General features: G+C 39.4%; 1 protein-coding gene across 2 annotated transcripts in view; it reads left to right on the top strand.

The window, feature by feature from the left end:
* The window catches only part of apaf1 (apoptotic peptidase activating factor 1), a 47,479-nt gene extending 32,280 nt beyond the window's left edge, over positions 1-15,199 (top strand). For both annotated transcript variants that reach the window (XM_085139056.1, XM_085139057.1), the window contains one exon: positions 13,620-15,199. In XM_085139056.1, coding sequence (XP_084995182.1) covers positions 13,620-13,766 — 147 coding nt within the window. In that variant the 3' untranslated portion in view covers positions 13,767-15,199. The remainder of the gene's footprint in view (positions 1-13,619) is intronic.
* Positions 15,200-16,540: the final 1,341 nt, after the last annotated feature.

The raw sequence follows: 16,540 nt of genomic DNA, 5'->3' as shown, positions 1-16,540 counted from the left end.
AGTGCCATGGTCCAACAGGGAGGCAGCAGGTGTGAAAAGGCTCATCCTGACTGCAAGAACACACACGCACCCCCACCAGCCCAGAATAATTCACACCATTATGTTACAAACAAAACAAAAGCACTCAAGTGTCTCTTTGTAAATACTGATTCAGAAGAAAAAGGCCTGTCCTATAGTATTGAGCCCTAATCAGTAACTGTGGGTACTCTTTAGGAGATTTTATACTTTCTGCATCCGTGAGTCAGCTTATTGGACGGTGAGTTTAAATTACAGTCACCAGCTACGCATGCACCCGGGCAGTGGACTTCAAAGAAGTATAACCCAAATGAATACTAGGCTGTTGGGTCTCCAGCTTTGCGTGTCCATATCCTCAACAGAGTTTAACCCAGGCTTCAGGTTTGTTCTGTGTTACTAAGCGACCTGTCATAAACCAGGCTTAGGAGCCATGTCGTTAGCAGGGATCTGAATCTTGTTTGGTTGATCATCTTGCATCAGTTGGATCAGACTTGTTTTAAAATTAGAATCCAAAAAACTTGTTGGATAATCAAGCAGGCCCTAATGAGAAGTCTTCTTCCTATTTCAGCTACTCCATTTAGGGGTTGCCGCATCAGATTATCTGCTTCTGTCACATCCCATCCTTCGTTTCCTCTTCTGCCACACCAACCCTCTGCATGTCTTCCTTCACTACATCTATGAATCTTCTCTGATCTTCCTATTCTGTTCCTGCCCAGCTTCAACAGTTCTTTTCCATATCTTCATGATATGGCAGTTCAGCCATATCCCCCTGTACTTACTGTAGCTCTTCACATCACCCTTGTTCACCCAATCTCCAAGAGTCCTCTCTCCCAGCCATGTCTCTACCTGCACAGCTATGTCATCTGACCAACCACTTTTCTACTGTTCATCCTCTTTGTACCAGGAAATTATAGGAAGTAAGACTTCTGTAAAAGGCTACTAATGTGAGAAAATAACCTTCAGCATTGAGACTGCATTGAAAACTCATTGAATGTGTTTTTGTTTTTGTTTTTTTGCATTATTGGGCAGTGATTGTACCAACTAACTTTGATTAACTAACTAAATTCCACCTTAAATTAACATTGTCTTCACTACAACAGGACAATAGCAGCACAGAATTGCCAAACACATACTAAATCGCACACAAACATACATATATACATACACTTCTAAAAGGTGTAAGCCCAGATGGATACGAGTATTTCAGGTGATGGTTCTCCCCTGCTACTTCTGTTGTCAGCCATCACTTATCAGGCAAACGTGTGATGGAGGAAAAAGGGAGAAACACAATTTCACCTTTTTACTTTCTTGGTCTCCCCTTGCTTTCAGTCCCTATTTTTCTTGGGTTCCCAGAAGACCTGTTCGTCCTGTTCCTCTTATCTCTGTTTTACACCTTCCTTCAGTTGTCATTAGATTTTTTTAATACAATCACACACTGTGGTTATCAGTGTGCCTTTTTAGCTTTCATCCATCATATCAAAATCCGTCTCTTTGCTGTTTCATCAGCTCAAGCCAACATTATTAAGCGTCCTAACAAGTCCTTGGCGGCCAGTGAATTGTTAGAGCCAGTCATCACTCCAAGCAAGACTCAAAGTGAGGTAGGAGGGCGGGGAGACTAGATGAAATGAAGGAGTGAAGGTTGCGCTGACCTTCCCTCAAGAGACAGTTGATGGATGAAAAATGTGTCAAAGATTGAGAAAGACTTGCGTAGCAGCAAGTTGCGTAGGTCTGAGCAAAAAGAACTGTCCAGAGTAATTGCATTCACCTCTCCCGGGGGATGGGTGAGGTATCGAGCAGTCAAGACTCTCGTATAATGAGGTTGACTAAGCCATGAGTAAATGTGTCTCATGTTTCCTCACCGGCAAAGACGATCTTAATGCTTTATCTCAAGGCTAAACATTAGTCATTACAACTATTCATTCTTCTGTCTCTAGATCCTGTTGTGTAAAGTCTTTTTTTCTTCTTCTGCATAAATAATACTTGTTGCATATGTGATTTTTTTTCTTTGATTGGACATAAGAAAAAGGGGGCGGTGTGTTTCAAAATGTTTAATATTTTAGAATTCACGTGTCACCAAGTGATTTAGTGAGCCTCTATCCCAGCCATTATAGAGTATGGGGACGCCACTCCATTACAGGACAGACTTCCACACTCTCACATCCACAGCGGCTTACAACTTAGAATCACTTATTAACATGGATGCCTATGGACTCAAGATGGTATTGCATTGTGGATCAAAATTTGACTGCACTTTTTTGTTTTCAAAATTTCACAATGTTTGACAAAATCCTCAACAAATGCAGCTCCAAACCATGAAAGCACCTCTACCGTGTTTTACAGAAGATGTAGACTCTCACTGTTGTCCTGAACTTCTCCATACATACTCCCAACAGTTTTATCCAAAAATTGGAAATTTGGATTCATCACTCCATCAGACCTCTTGCCTCTGATTTTTCTGTCTACTTCTTTTACAATTTGGCAAATACAATTTTTTTCTTATGATTTCCATTATTTAAAAATGATTTCTCACAGCCACTGAGAACATTTCTGATAATGCTTTAGTGAACAGCACATGGGATCTCACAAAACTTTTGCGGGATCTCGCAAAAGTTGAATTCCAACAATGGCGGCAGCTACTTAGTTGTAATAATACTCTTTCTGGGTCTTCAAAATAAACTTTTAAGATATTTTGAGGCGTGAATGTAGTTGTGTAAACGTCAAATATCTGCTCGGTTTACAAGACATCACATATTTGCAAAAGTGCTGCGACGTTTTCGGAGATCTGACACCCACCATCTCGAAGCTAATTGGAGGTTGAGACCTATTACAGCCGGGAGGAACGCCGCTCTCCCGGCACATCGTGCCTCGACCTCCCGGTCGGCTTCGAGTTAGCAGCCTCCGAAGAATGCAGCTAAAAGTTTTGCGAGATCCCGAGTTTGTTTTGCGAGATCTCGCAAAAGTCCGTCTTAATTTTTTTTTTCTCCCATGTCCCTTGCGGGGCTCCGTAACTTTCAGATCCTGTTCATCTGCTGCAGATGTTTTATTCTGTCCACTACTTGCCCAGTTTCCTTAAAATATTATGATGGTACACTCCAAACCAATTGGAGTGCCAATTAAGCCAAGTTTTGGCTAGTAAAGGGTGACCATAATTTGAGGGCACTTGTGCCAGTCATGAAGAGCTTTAATAATATTGTTTACTTAAAGAAAACTTTAACATATTTAAACGATGCCTTCTCTGTGCGGTTAATGAATGGTGAAATAAAAAATGTCATATAGGCTTTTAGAAGTAAACAAGTGCAAAAAAAAAGAGGACGGTTGGTCAGCCTAGGTTAGTAACTCTTTGGAAATCACCTTGTTGGTCCAAAAATACTAATTCATTCGTGTCAAACTGTGTTGTTTTGGGGATTTTTCCTGGATACAACTACAAAAAAAATGTTTCTGCAACAGGCAGCCAATTGTCTGTTATCTGTATGCACAACACTGGTTCATCCCTTGGGTAAGGTGCTATTTTACATGTTTGAATGATTAACAAACCAACGAACAAAACAAACATTCCTCTGAGAATGATCAGAAAGCAAGGGCTGGTACAAACCAGCCAATGTTCAAGGAGACCTTTAGAAAACCTGGAGAACTACTGCTTAAGACCAAAATATAAATAGAATAGAATAAGTGGGCTCAAGTCTTGAAAATGTTGTTTACTAAGTGAACTGGACTCTTTGGCACCTTTCGCTGCTGTGTCACAGGGACCAACGCTGACTGAGAAGCTGCCGTGTTTATTTCCAATCGTAGTGTCTCACAGGTCATTACTTCTCTCCTGTGATTCTAATTTCAGCCCTTCATCAAATGTAGGCCAACAAACAAGTCCCTTAATTGCGAAATGAACTGCAGTTCGTGATGTTTTGTCTGTGTCCTTTATTCTGACACTAGAAGCTAACTCTGTTACACTAATAAATCATGTAGAGCTCACTTTGGTGCTTATTCAGATGGAAAAAAAACACTGACACGGCCAGTCATACTTACGACTTTTGAAACAAAAGCAGGCCTAAACAGAAATCTGAAGATGGCATGACTACATCCTGAAAGAGAACGATAAATATTTGGACTGAATGATGCTTATCGTGAGAAAAAGCATCAAGATCTGCTATCCCTGAGTTTTTTGTTTTATAAAAGGATGGGATAGGCCCATGGGAGAGCGTTCACACTTGCCACAAGCCCTTGGTCAATAATCTATTAATACAGTGAATCGCAACTTTATTTATAGCTGCAGTTTGTGTGGCTGTGACTTTCTGGTTTTCTCTTTCTGTCGTTCCTCTAATATGCTTTGAGGTTATGTTATTGGCAACAACAATGATAACAATTAATTTCTTCATGGGGTTCATTTTATCTCCACGCAACGCTTGTGTGTACTTCGAATCTTTCTTTTTTGTGTAGCAACAAAAAGACAGCCACATTTAGTATATTTGGAATTTGTTGCACCCCTTGGCTTTCACTTTGATCAGTCCACTCCCACTCCTTCAAAATTGGTCCAGAGATGGAAATAACACATTTTTATAGCCTTCTAAGAGTCAGTGTAATAGGCCACCATGTTGGTTCAGGCAGCGTTTGCAGCTTTGCTTTCATTCAATGGTTTCGTGCTTCACGCTGTTTCAGAAATAAGCATCCCGCAGTGCTGCTCCAACGTAGAAGCAGACCTGGCTCTAAAAATACCTGCACACACTCACAAGATGCAAAAGACCCCCTGAAAGCCGACTATCTTTTTCTTAGACAGAACAACAGTTGTCCTTCTTGTTTTTTGAATGCATATTTTAACATGCACATGTTCTTCCTCATGTGGTCAAAATACATCCAGAGCAGACACGTACTCCCTCGACTGTCTGCTTGGGAATTTGTTTCTGTATGAGATAAAAGAAGAGCGAAGAACTTTTGAGAGAGTTGATATTGGAATGAAGATGGCCTGGTTTCTGTACTCGTTGTCAGGCTTTGGGTATGAACACAAGCTGGTGAAATATTTATCTGCCTCTTGGAGGCGGTTGTTTCCTCTGCATTGCTCATTAAGCCAGGGTTAATTGTCTCTCTTGCTGTAAAAGAAGGGTCTCTGTTTGTTCTTTAAAAAAAGGAACAGCAAGACGAAATGAGGCAGGGAAGATGTGTTAGACTACTGATAGAGGGGAAAAGTAGAGCTAGGTGGTGTGTGCTTTTCAAAATGCAAAGACGCTCGCTCACAAATGAGCTTACTCAAGCTTGTTTTTTAAAGTAGGCTTTCATGTCACATATATATACTGTTACTGTGGTGGGTGCTCATAGGAAACAGCCAAAGTTTCACATAATGAGGTCGGCATATGTGCAAGTGATCCCTGTGAGCCAAAAACTCAGCTTCAGTCTGCAGTTTCTTCCTACTCTTGGCTCTATATAACGGCAATAAGAGCAAGGTAGTTAGTTGGTCATTTTCATCCCATGTGGGTCATAAGGCTGCAACAAAGAGAGTGGGTATATGTTATGTGGTCGTCTCAAGCACACAGCTCTGGTGGTAAGCGCAGAAGCCCCACCAGCTCGCTGTTCAAGTCTTCTCTTTGCAAGAAAGAAGCAATCAGGCGAAAGTCAACTAGAAGGGAACTGTTTGTGTTAGACAGGGATGTTCTGAGTGGCTACAGCAAGGCATAGATACAGAAGGATTGTTTTGAACTGTGAATCATGCAAAGCTATTGTGATGTCAAGAAGAAAAATACATTTTGAAATGGCACATTCCTACTGATTTTATTTATTCTGTATCTTGATATGTTTTTGTATTCTTTTTATTTTGTTCTTTATAGCTTTCACTAAGGAGGTTATGTTTATGGTAGAGTTTGTGTGCGTGAGTGTTATTCTGTCTGTTAACAGTCCATTCAAATTGGCTTCTATCCACCAAGGTCTTCAAGGTCAATTTAATAATTTTTGGATCCAAAATTGACAGAAAGCCTTTTAGCTTAGAAACTATGATTCTTACCAGTGTGATATTGTCAACATATAGAAATTACTGTATAAATATAAGATCAATCGATTAATCTGAAGGTCAAAGTGATGAGACTGCCGTATAGAGCTATCTAAAATGAGAACAGGTTATCACACTGACAAGAACATATTGGCATGAGATACTTTGTGAGTATAGTTGTTTCATTTTTTAGGACTTTGTTATGCACATCAGAGTAACAGGTTATAACAATTTAAATGCATAGAAATACGAATATATGTAGAATATTCTATTTTTTTTATTTATTACTACTACTACTACTTTATTACTAAACAAATGCTACACATGGATGATGTCCACATAATTAAATCAAAGAATAATAAACAATTATGCTTTAAAACGGAGCAAAAAACAAAAGCTTGCACATTGCTCTTGTTTTCACTGCTCTAGAAAATTCTTAGAAAGGAAAAATAACAAAAGTTAGTTCAGTCTTTTTTATCTTGTTTGAATCACAGTTATCACCACCATCTGTCCTTCCAGCCCTGCTGGTTGGAGCTATGATTTCATTGTTGTTTACTTTTTCTAAATTAAGTGTGGCCATTTATTTCTGTTGCTGTAAAATCTGATTTTTATTATTTTTTTGTAATAAAATCAAGATTTAAATTGTCATACCTGCCCTTTCCTTATAAACCCAACAAATGATTTATTATAAATGTATAAAATTGCTGTTACATGTATATGTTGTAAATGTAACAGTAATTTCATGATTAAATCAAATGAAGCTCACTCGTCACAGCTTTCTAGCTTTGGGCCAAACTGTTAATGTGAAAACAAGATTTTCTATTGAAGTTAGCTCTCCTCTTTTCACTCGGTGTTTCTTTGCCAGTTTCACACATAATCTAAGTGTAAATTATATATTTGTCTTCTTTTCTTAATCCCCAGCTGCTCTTTTATCCATCAAGTACATTTTTTGTCCCTCACCATTTCTTTTGATGTTTCTTGTTTTTTCCCTGTTATGGAGTCTCTTGATCTGCATTTTTTTTTTTTTTTTTAATCTTTGCTACATTTTTAAATCATAAAATATGGGAATACATGACAAGAACAATAAGGCACTGAGGATGAAAAGAGGGGAAAAAAATTGATGTGTCTTTGTTGCTTTTCATTTTTTTTCTCTGCAGAATCCATATTCATTTCCATTTTTTGGGAGGGGGGGGGGGGTTCTGGTTTATCTGCAGTGAATAAGGAGTAGCTGGTGGGAATGCTGGTGAGAGAAAAGTGAAGGAAGAAAGCCAGCGTGTGAGGGAGAGATATGTAGAGGATTGTCTGAGCATCAATATTTCAGCAGCGGAACCTTGGATAAATAATTCAGCCTCAGAGTCGCGCTGTGTCCCTCTCTGCTAGACTCATGACCTGCTCACACGCTAAATCCCTCACTTTCTCTTTATGAAATGGAGGTGGCCTTACAAAATCACCTCTGGTTGGTCCCTTTTTTTTTTCTTCTTTTTTTTTTTTTAATCTTCTTCCTCTCCAGCGTCCACTCCTTGTGGTCTGGCTCTAGATACTTTCCTTCTTATTTCTACTTAGCATATAAACTGTACTTATTCCCCCTGGACTCTATTTATGTAAGAGGAAGATGAATTACCTCCTTCCTCCCTTCTAAAAGACCCAACTGTGTTCACACATAAGCATCACTCTGGTCCTCAAATCTGTTTTGTTTTTTATTACATAAGCAATCCTGACTTTCCCTCAGGTACCCCAAATAAGCAGACCTATTTAGCCCCACCACAGCTAATGGTGAGGGCCTGTCTGAGCCAATCTGGTTCTCCTCTGTTGTTGCCTGAGATGAACTGGGGTTACTCACATTCACACAGATGCTATCAGGCCTTCCCCAGATGTCATTCTGACCTCTGTGTATGTGAGCTTGACACTATCTGAATCTACAGAATGCTTTGGCTGTATTGATAAGGGGATCAGTGGCCATTGTTTTGACATCACGTTATAGTCAAAGGAGATGCCATAAATATTTGTGCTTTTCATCCAGTGCCATTTGTACTCCCACTGATTGTTGGTATAACTTCTATCAGTTGCTATCAGGGATAATAGCTTTTGGACTGCTGCTTCACTTTCACTTGACGGTTACAGAAGGAAGTTCTTTTTGTTTTATGTTCTTTTTTGAGTTTTTATTTATTCATTTATTGCATAACACCTTCCCCCTGTCCTTTTCTGGCAATAAAAACGTACTACTAGCTCACCAGTTTTACCCAGAAACTGATGGTTTCTGCTCCTGTGGCTGCCTAAGGCCCTCAGGGACTGGAATGAGGCGTGCCAGCTGAGTCCCTTACCATGATTTTTTTGCTTCACCTAACACAGTGGTGTAAGAAGCCACAGGATGCCAACTGGGTTCCTGATTTCCAAAAGGTATTCCAGAAGTCAGTCATTTAAAGTGCACAGTTTACAATATTATACAGTACTGCACCACCACGGCTCTCTTCTCACATATTCTAGTGTCAGGTGATGCTTTATTTGTACCTCAGCCCAGTAAAAAGTGACATGACAAACCCAGGATCTTACCACAACACCTCCATGTTGGCCTTGTTTGGCAGCATTGTTTTGTTATAATTTTGTCTTCAGTGTAGATGAAGGTGGTCTCCCACTAGAAAACTTTGTTCTTAGCCTGCAGGCTTTCTTGTGGTTTCTAGAGTTTTTCAAAATAGAATGGGAGACAGAGCTTTCAGCTATCAGGGTCCTAGTTTGGTTTCAGCAGACAGACATCTTCTCTAAAGTAAAACTGTGTGATAGAAAAAGAAATATATTAATGTGTCTGTGGTCGAAAGTGTCTTCAAACATTGCTAAACTATATGTAAGCTAATGTGAATAATAAAAGAAATTAATTAAAAGAAAAAGGCTAACAAGAGGATCCTATAATGTGTTTATAGAGCTCCTTTTGGCACAACACTGCATTCAGATCATAATTCTGCTTGCTAAGCTGCCTGACAGGCGGATGCTATATAAGTGAAGTCCATTATTAGTGAATAATCCCCCGTGTTTTTAGTTGTAGTATTTTTGTAACCTACACTTGGTTTTGCTTGTATATTATTTCCATGTTGATGCACTGATGCATCCTCTGAATATGCTGAATTTCCACTTAGCCTCACCTACGCGTTGTCTTCTTTGCATTAGCATTCACATTTTGTACATGCAAACATTGTCACAAACCCATTTTCCCTCCGCTTTCAGCAGCTTCACTACAGACTGCGTTGTCTTACATCTCAAAGAAGACCCAAGGTGGTCACCAAACACACACAGAACACCCAGCAAGCAACTCCAGTTTAGTTATTTAGCATCTACACGCATCACTAGCTGTCTCCCATATATCAGTGGTCTCACGGAGATGCTGTTGATGTCAGCACATCAGCCATCTGCTCCGAGGATATGGGCCCTCCATGTGACACACGAACGCAAAACCCATATTCCCACGAGAGAGAATAAACAGTTGTTATGACAAATGTAAAATATGTTTTACTGTTTTCAGTATCTTTTATCTGTCTGGATTTGCTCACCTATCATTTACCTTTCTCCCGTCTGCAGCTTTGTCTCTTTTGGAAAAAGCACACTTTCCTTCCTGTCACATGAAACTATAAATATGCATGCCACCCAGCATAGTCTCATCCTCATCCTCCTGTGTAAATGATTAAACATAGCGATTTTCTGGCTAAGTTTTTTTTTTCCTCCTAGTAAATCTAGACTCACTCTGAAATGATTTTCACACTTTCACTCCACACATCTCCCTTCGTCCTTCCTCAAAGCCAACGGGCTTTTTTAAACATTTATTTTGCACCAGCTCTTTTCTCCATACATTGCGTCTCTCTGCCAATCCCCTGTTTATAACCACTTGGAGTTATAGAGTTTTTACTCCCCTTATTATCAATTTTGTCAAAGAGTTTCATCATTCGTCTGCAGCCGTTGTTTGCTGGGAGGCTCAGTCGTGTTTTTCGACTCTGTTTGCTCTCTTCCTCAGCTATTTCAGTCCGTCTATTGGTCTGTTTATTTTCATATATGTGTTTGTGTGCTTGCGCAGCAGGCGTCTCAGTATTATTTCTTTGTTTGAGCTGTCAGCTCTTTGACAGGCAGCAGCCATCTTTGTTTCATTTCAGATGCAATTAGGCTTTAGCCAAGTGTGTCTCCGCCCTCCTCTGGTATCTGCAGTATATACTCAGTTTGTCGCCTCACCAATCAAATTGATCCCACCTCTATCTTGTTTTTGTGTTGTTTCTTGGCTGTATTGTAGGTATCATGGTTTGACCTTGAAAATCTCTTTGCTGAGATACAGGATGAAAGGTCATCGGTACTCGAGTTTAAATCTTGTTAGCCAGACTCTCTCTAATGGTAATTTTCCACCAGTTTGCTGTAGCTGACCTTTTTACACTAAGATTCCACATATACAGGGGTTTCCTGTCCTGTAGTGTAGATTCCAGCCGTTTTTGGGGGGTAGTGTGATAAGCCCATCATTAGATAAATGTGTTGGGATCTGACTGATTAAGCTCTATTGATGATTGAATGACAATTCTGCTAAGACCGCCTGATTTTAAAAAAAAAAAAAAAGAAGAAGAAGAAAAAAAGTTTTGAGTGGACTGTTTGAGGTCTCACTATTTCGGAGAAGCTTGAAGTGGGTCAAGTACTCTGGTAGCTTTTTGTAAAATGAAACCTAACAGTCTTCTGTCAGGCGTCTTCTGTTTTTTGCCTCCTTAGAGGTCTCTAGCACAGCCTGGCTGCTTGATTTCAAGTTTGGGAGATTCTCTGAGGAGGGATAACCTGCACAGTGGGGTTGATCGTGCCCTTGCAATCTGGGAAGCCATCGGGCAGTCTGCTGACTTGTCTGTGGGGGCAATTTTTCTGGGCCTCTTAAGGTGTGTTCTTAAGGTGTGTGTGTGTTAGTCCCCGTAGGGAAATTGCTCCTCTGCATTTAACTCATTCACCCAGTGAAGCAGTGGGCAGCCACCAATGCAGCGCCCGGGGAGCAGTGTGTAGGGACGGTACCTTGCTCAGGGGTACCTCAGGGTAGCCGTTCAGTGGAGTCGAACCCCCGACCTTTCGATCATGGGACCACCACTCTACCTACTGAGCTATCCCTGCCCCCTGTCGTGTATGGAATAAAAAAAAAAAGGTAAATAAAAAGCTCAATTATTGTGGATGATAGCAGACAGTTTTTGGTGTGCAGTCCAGCAGTCAAAGCCCCACTTAAACAGGGCTTTGGCTACATGTAGAAATTGTATTTTGCCTACAGATTACATCATTTAGAATGCAGATAGCTGCTTAGAAATATGATTCCTGCTGTAAAAAATGTGCTCAATAACTTCACCTTGATTTTAATACTTCCCTTTATTATATACTTTCTGTTTCTCTTGACTCTTGTCAAAGAGAAATTCAGTTTGTATTGATCATCATCAAACCTGATTTTATTCAACTTAAAAGCTAAACGTCAGGTCACACTTGTAGCTGGTCTTGTATTGAATACAGCAGTATAGCAGTATATGCATATGCATGCATAAACTGCTGCCACTGCTTATAAGAACAAAAATAGGAGAAGCAAGGGTGTTGCTCCACATTATATTGATGATATACCTCCATGACCTCTGTATCAACTTCAGTTTTTCTTGTGTTATCCGAGAGGAAGCTATATAAAGTATGATTTTGCATGCTTATTCCTGTCTCTCACTATTCACATTCATTCTTCACATTTATGAACCATGTAGGAATTAATTGCTTTGACATAAAGTCATGTTTACTCTCAGGTCACGTTTAGCCTTGAAGGCTGTAGCAAATTACATAGCATAGCTTTGAAGTTTAAGGTCACAAATCTGTACTAATAGCTTTTATGTAAAGCAGCCTTTGTGTGCAAATGTTTCGTTAGACAAAGTATGTTTAATATTATATGTTGTGAAATATTTTCTTGTCTGATTTATGGCTGAATATAGACGAAGGAGATGGAGACATTAGTTCCATTTCCATAAGGGTTCCATGTCAGATATGAGCTGTGTAATGATGTGAAAAAAACAAAAAGGGGGGCTTAAAATAACCTAAGTGTGACCCGACCTGCTTTTTGTTCCATTTAAACTCAGTAGAAACCGCCTCATATTCACCACAAATATTTCATAGTAGTGTGTCCAGGTGCTGGGCTACCAGGAGAAGTCTGGGCATGAGAGAGAAGATTATTTTTAGCAATTAAAGAAGGATGTTAATGGAAAAATGCACCACATTGCACTATATTTAAAAAAACATCTTTAATCTTCCGGGTCACAAATAACCTAGATTTAAAATTATTCACCCAGCAGACAATAAGATGTTTGTTTTTATCCCAGATACCCCTGTCTCCATTTCCTCCAGTGCTAAAGTAGTGGATACTTTTTCTTTCAAAGTCAAAATCCTGACACGGGGGCTTAGTTAAGATGGAATCATCTACCTGCACCATATAGGACATTTAGTAGGACATTAACTAGTATAGGCAAGTGTCACCAATTTAAAGCAACTGCTTTGATTATAAATTATAAATATGTCATTTTAGGCGACTATTATTGGAGTTTATGTCATGACTTAATACAGTCTTCTCTGTTGTCTTTTCTACCAAGATCTTAGCAGCCAATAGTAGCGGTGAAGGAAGTCTAGTGAACAAGTATTGCCAGTGCCTTGAAGCAGCAGCAACAACAACAACACACACACACACACAGTGGTACAGCATGAAAATCTGAACAAAAGGAACCTTACCACATTTTTTTTGCGATGCCTTTTTGGGGGGTATGCAAATGAGCTCACTTTAAAGTTGCTGTAGGGTTTGTGTGATTAATGGGCTGTGTGTGTGTGTGTGCGTGAGTGTGCGCACCTCCTATGAGCCAGCAATCTGCTGCTGCCACCTCTTCTGTTGCAGTCTGTCTGTCGATAGACTTAGGGATTGGCCTGCTTTCCTTTAGTAACCCACACTCAGAGCAGCTAAAGGTTCCTAACAAAAACATGCTCAGCTACTAAAGATTAAACCTATTAAAAAAGTCACGCCGTCTTTATTTAGCTGGAAGGGGCATCGTTTCTTGTTTTGATGTGTCATCATCATGCCTAATATTGTAAACGTTGAATGCGCGCGCACACACACACACACACACACACACACACACACACACACACACACACACTCGTGCCAAGCTATTAATGATTGACTTGATGTGCCTTTGATGATTCATCCCAGTGAGAAGGAGCTTCAATGGAAAATGTCAACTTTAAACTGAGATTAAAGGGAATAACTCAAAAAAGCTGCAGGGGGTGGTGTGTTTATGGGTCTCCATCGACGTATTTGAGAGAGCCTGTGGGTGTGTGCGTGAGTTTGAGTCTGGAGATTTTAGAATATTAAATTCGAAATGGTCTTCTGGGCAGCCATCGTAAACTACTGAGTCTTTTTAGTTTTTGTTGTTGTCTTTGTTTCATGAATCAGTCAAATCATAGTGCACATTACACGACTTCTGCCTTGATTTACTTGTTACAGAGAAATGTAACTAAATACATATTTTCTTCAATGGTTTGTACATAGCTTCTTGTTCTTTCAGATACCCTTGGGTCAAACGTAATGATTTTAACATGTTCTTGTTTTTTTGTCCTTCTTCTTTATATCCAGTGGTGGGAAGTGAAGACAGGCAAAGCTCTGCAGACCTTCTATACAACGGGAAGCGCTTTAAAGAAGATACACGTGTCATCCGACTTCTCCACCTTCGTCACTATCGACAATATCGGCATCCTCTACATCCTCCAGAGGGTGGTGTGACGATAACGCCGCCGGCACCGCTCCAAAAGATGACAGAAACAGACACCATCATCCAGCTTATTGCAAGAACTGCTCAATTGCATAATGTATGCAGACTTGTCCAACGCTAAACGCCCTGCGCATCTGAGAAAAACAGTTTACATTTTCACTTTGCACAGTCAGTAACAATAACCTTGAGAGCATTAGACAAATACACTTTGCTGGGGTCACATGACCAGTTTGCGCCAGCTTTAAATGATGCACTGTGAAATCTTCTTCCTTGAATCTGCATTACACACATCTTTTTAAACACAAAGAGGTGCATTTAAAAGGTAACACTGATTTCTAAAAAGCCAGCAAACCTGATCATCGGTTCTTCTCAAACCCATTTTTTTCTATCACTACTATTTACCAACAGATGAAAGATTTAAATGAAAAATATCTGTTTTTTTGGGGTTGAGGATTACACATGTGCAAGAGATTTTCCACTTCTGTATGTATGTATGTAATCTTAAAAGCTATCATAGACGTCCTATGATTTGTTAGAAGTGATGAAGTAAGTTTGGTTTGTCTGTGCTGTGATGCTTTTGAATTTCTGCATTGGGTCAGTATTCATAATTCACATTTTTAAACTGTTTCTAGACACTGCAGCCTTTTCGTGAATGCACATACTGTGGGTAACAGAGGGTATGTGTGCTTTGTGTCAACACTTTCTCAACATACCAGCACATTTGGAGCTTTTGGTGCACTTTGATGAGCATTAGAAATGGATAGCATGATAAAGTTTTTATGAATTAAATTCTTTTCAAAGCTAAAGAGACTATTTGTATGTCAGAACTGTTTGTACTTTTGAACGTGGATCAAAGGAAATGTTTTTTATAAAATATAATCACAGTATGTGACTTATAATTTATACTCGAATTTCATGTTACCAGTCTTAAAATACATTTTTCTGCTTTAATTGCCTTTTTTCATGTAACTATATAACTGTTTTAACTTTAGATATTACTTTATATGTGCACGTTGTCTTACTACTGAGCCTTTACTTGTTGGGAGCACTTGGAAAAAGTAGTTAGAATCTTTAAGGATGCTTTTCTTAATGTGACTTGAAAAACAAATCCTTAATTTGAGTGAAAATTCTGAGGTTTTACTGAGAGAGGCAAGTGTCCGTGTACCTTTATCGAAACCACTCACGTCAGGGAGAAAGATGTGGACTCCATGTGCAGCTGGAGCAATAAGCACAAAAAAGAATAAATCAAAGTAAGGATGAAATTCAATAATGCTTGTGTTATTCTCACACTGTGCCCTTCCTGACTGGTGCTTTTTCAATTGCTGTTCAATCATCAAATTTCCTTCTAACTGATATGTTGATATCAGCTCCGGATGTAAACTGTTATATGATGTGGTTCAATGGAAAATGTAATTTATTAAGAATAAATCACATATGCTGTGAAGTTGTATGTGTGTGTGTGTGTTTCCTCTTTCTTTTTAGTTGTGTTTTGTTTAGCAGGCGCTAAATTTATGGTAAAGACCTGGTGTGCTCTGCCCTATAAAACCTCCTCCTTCCTGCCGTCTGACGCTCCCCATGAGGAGCCCTGCTCTCAGGCACAGTGACAGCATGATTCACCGCACAGCCACACATGGCCTGCATTGTAGGGACGAAGGATTTGCTTGACTTGCTTTCCAGAATGATTCAAAATCAGCTTCTCTTTATTCAACTGTCTGGAATCAAATTAAATATTTTGATCTGTAATGTAACAGAGAATGGGCTCAGTTCGTGTGTGCAGTGATTAGGAGCCTATACATTTACCTGTTTTGTTTTTCTGCTCATCTGGGGGGGAAAGTACAAATACTGGTGATATTTTTCTTAGCAGAAGATATGAAATCTTCCTCTTGAGTTCATTATTTTTCGTGTGCAGGAAAAATCCCTGTTAGATCTTTATATCTAACAGAATAACAAACTGGCTCAGTCTACCATTGTCCAGAATCTTGAGGCATTTTAGTCAGTGAGGGACAGGAGGTCATTGAACAAACCATCACCTCTCCATTTCACACTGTATAGGTAGCAGAGGCTGGTTCTTATTCGACCGTGCTGCCATAAAGAACGCTGCAGGAAATCATTCCAGCCGCTTTCTATAAAACTTCACAAGAGCTCTTCTTATGTGACAGGTAAACACACCTGTCAGGATATAAGACTCCACAGACACTCCTGTATCAAGCCTCTTTGCTGCTCTCATATTTATAGTGCATATGTCATGAAGGCCCTTTGCCAGAATTCTCTTTTTCACAATCTCAGTTTTATTTTATTATTTTTTTATTTCTTTAACCTTTTTGTTATTTTATCACTGTTGTATCACTATATACATTTTCACACAGCCTTACATTATAAGACCTTCAGTGTAGACCTGTAGCACAAAAAACAGGTTTTGGATGGATAGATCTAAAACCTGCAGGACACCGGCCCTTGAGGCCTGGAGTTGGACACCCCTGCTTTAAGATTTCCATTCATCAGATGACTTCAATTTTACTGAATGAGCTCAGTTTTAAAAGTAGCTAAATACTAGATAATTAATCAGAATCAGGTGGATCAGGTAGAATATGTACTGCAGTTAATAAACAGTGAAACCTAAGAGACTGGAGTTAGAGGACTGGCTGTTCATAATATATTTGGTAAAGCAAATGTTAACATCATGCGTTAAAGCGCTATTTTATGCAATCAAATATTCTCTCTTTTCCCAGCGTTTCATGTCTGCTTTAAATATATTGAGTGCACAATAGAAGCATTTCTGCTTTTG

Source organism: Neolamprologus multifasciatus, chromosome 17 (assembly GCF_963576455.1).
Source record: "Neolamprologus multifasciatus chromosome 17, fNeoMul1.2, whole genome shotgun sequence".
NCBI classification, from domain to species: domain Eukaryota; kingdom Metazoa; phylum Chordata; class Actinopteri; order Cichliformes; family Cichlidae; genus Neolamprologus; species Neolamprologus multifasciatus.
Note: the sequence above shows the minus strand (reverse complement) of the source record. Positions and strands in the feature narration are given on the sequence as shown.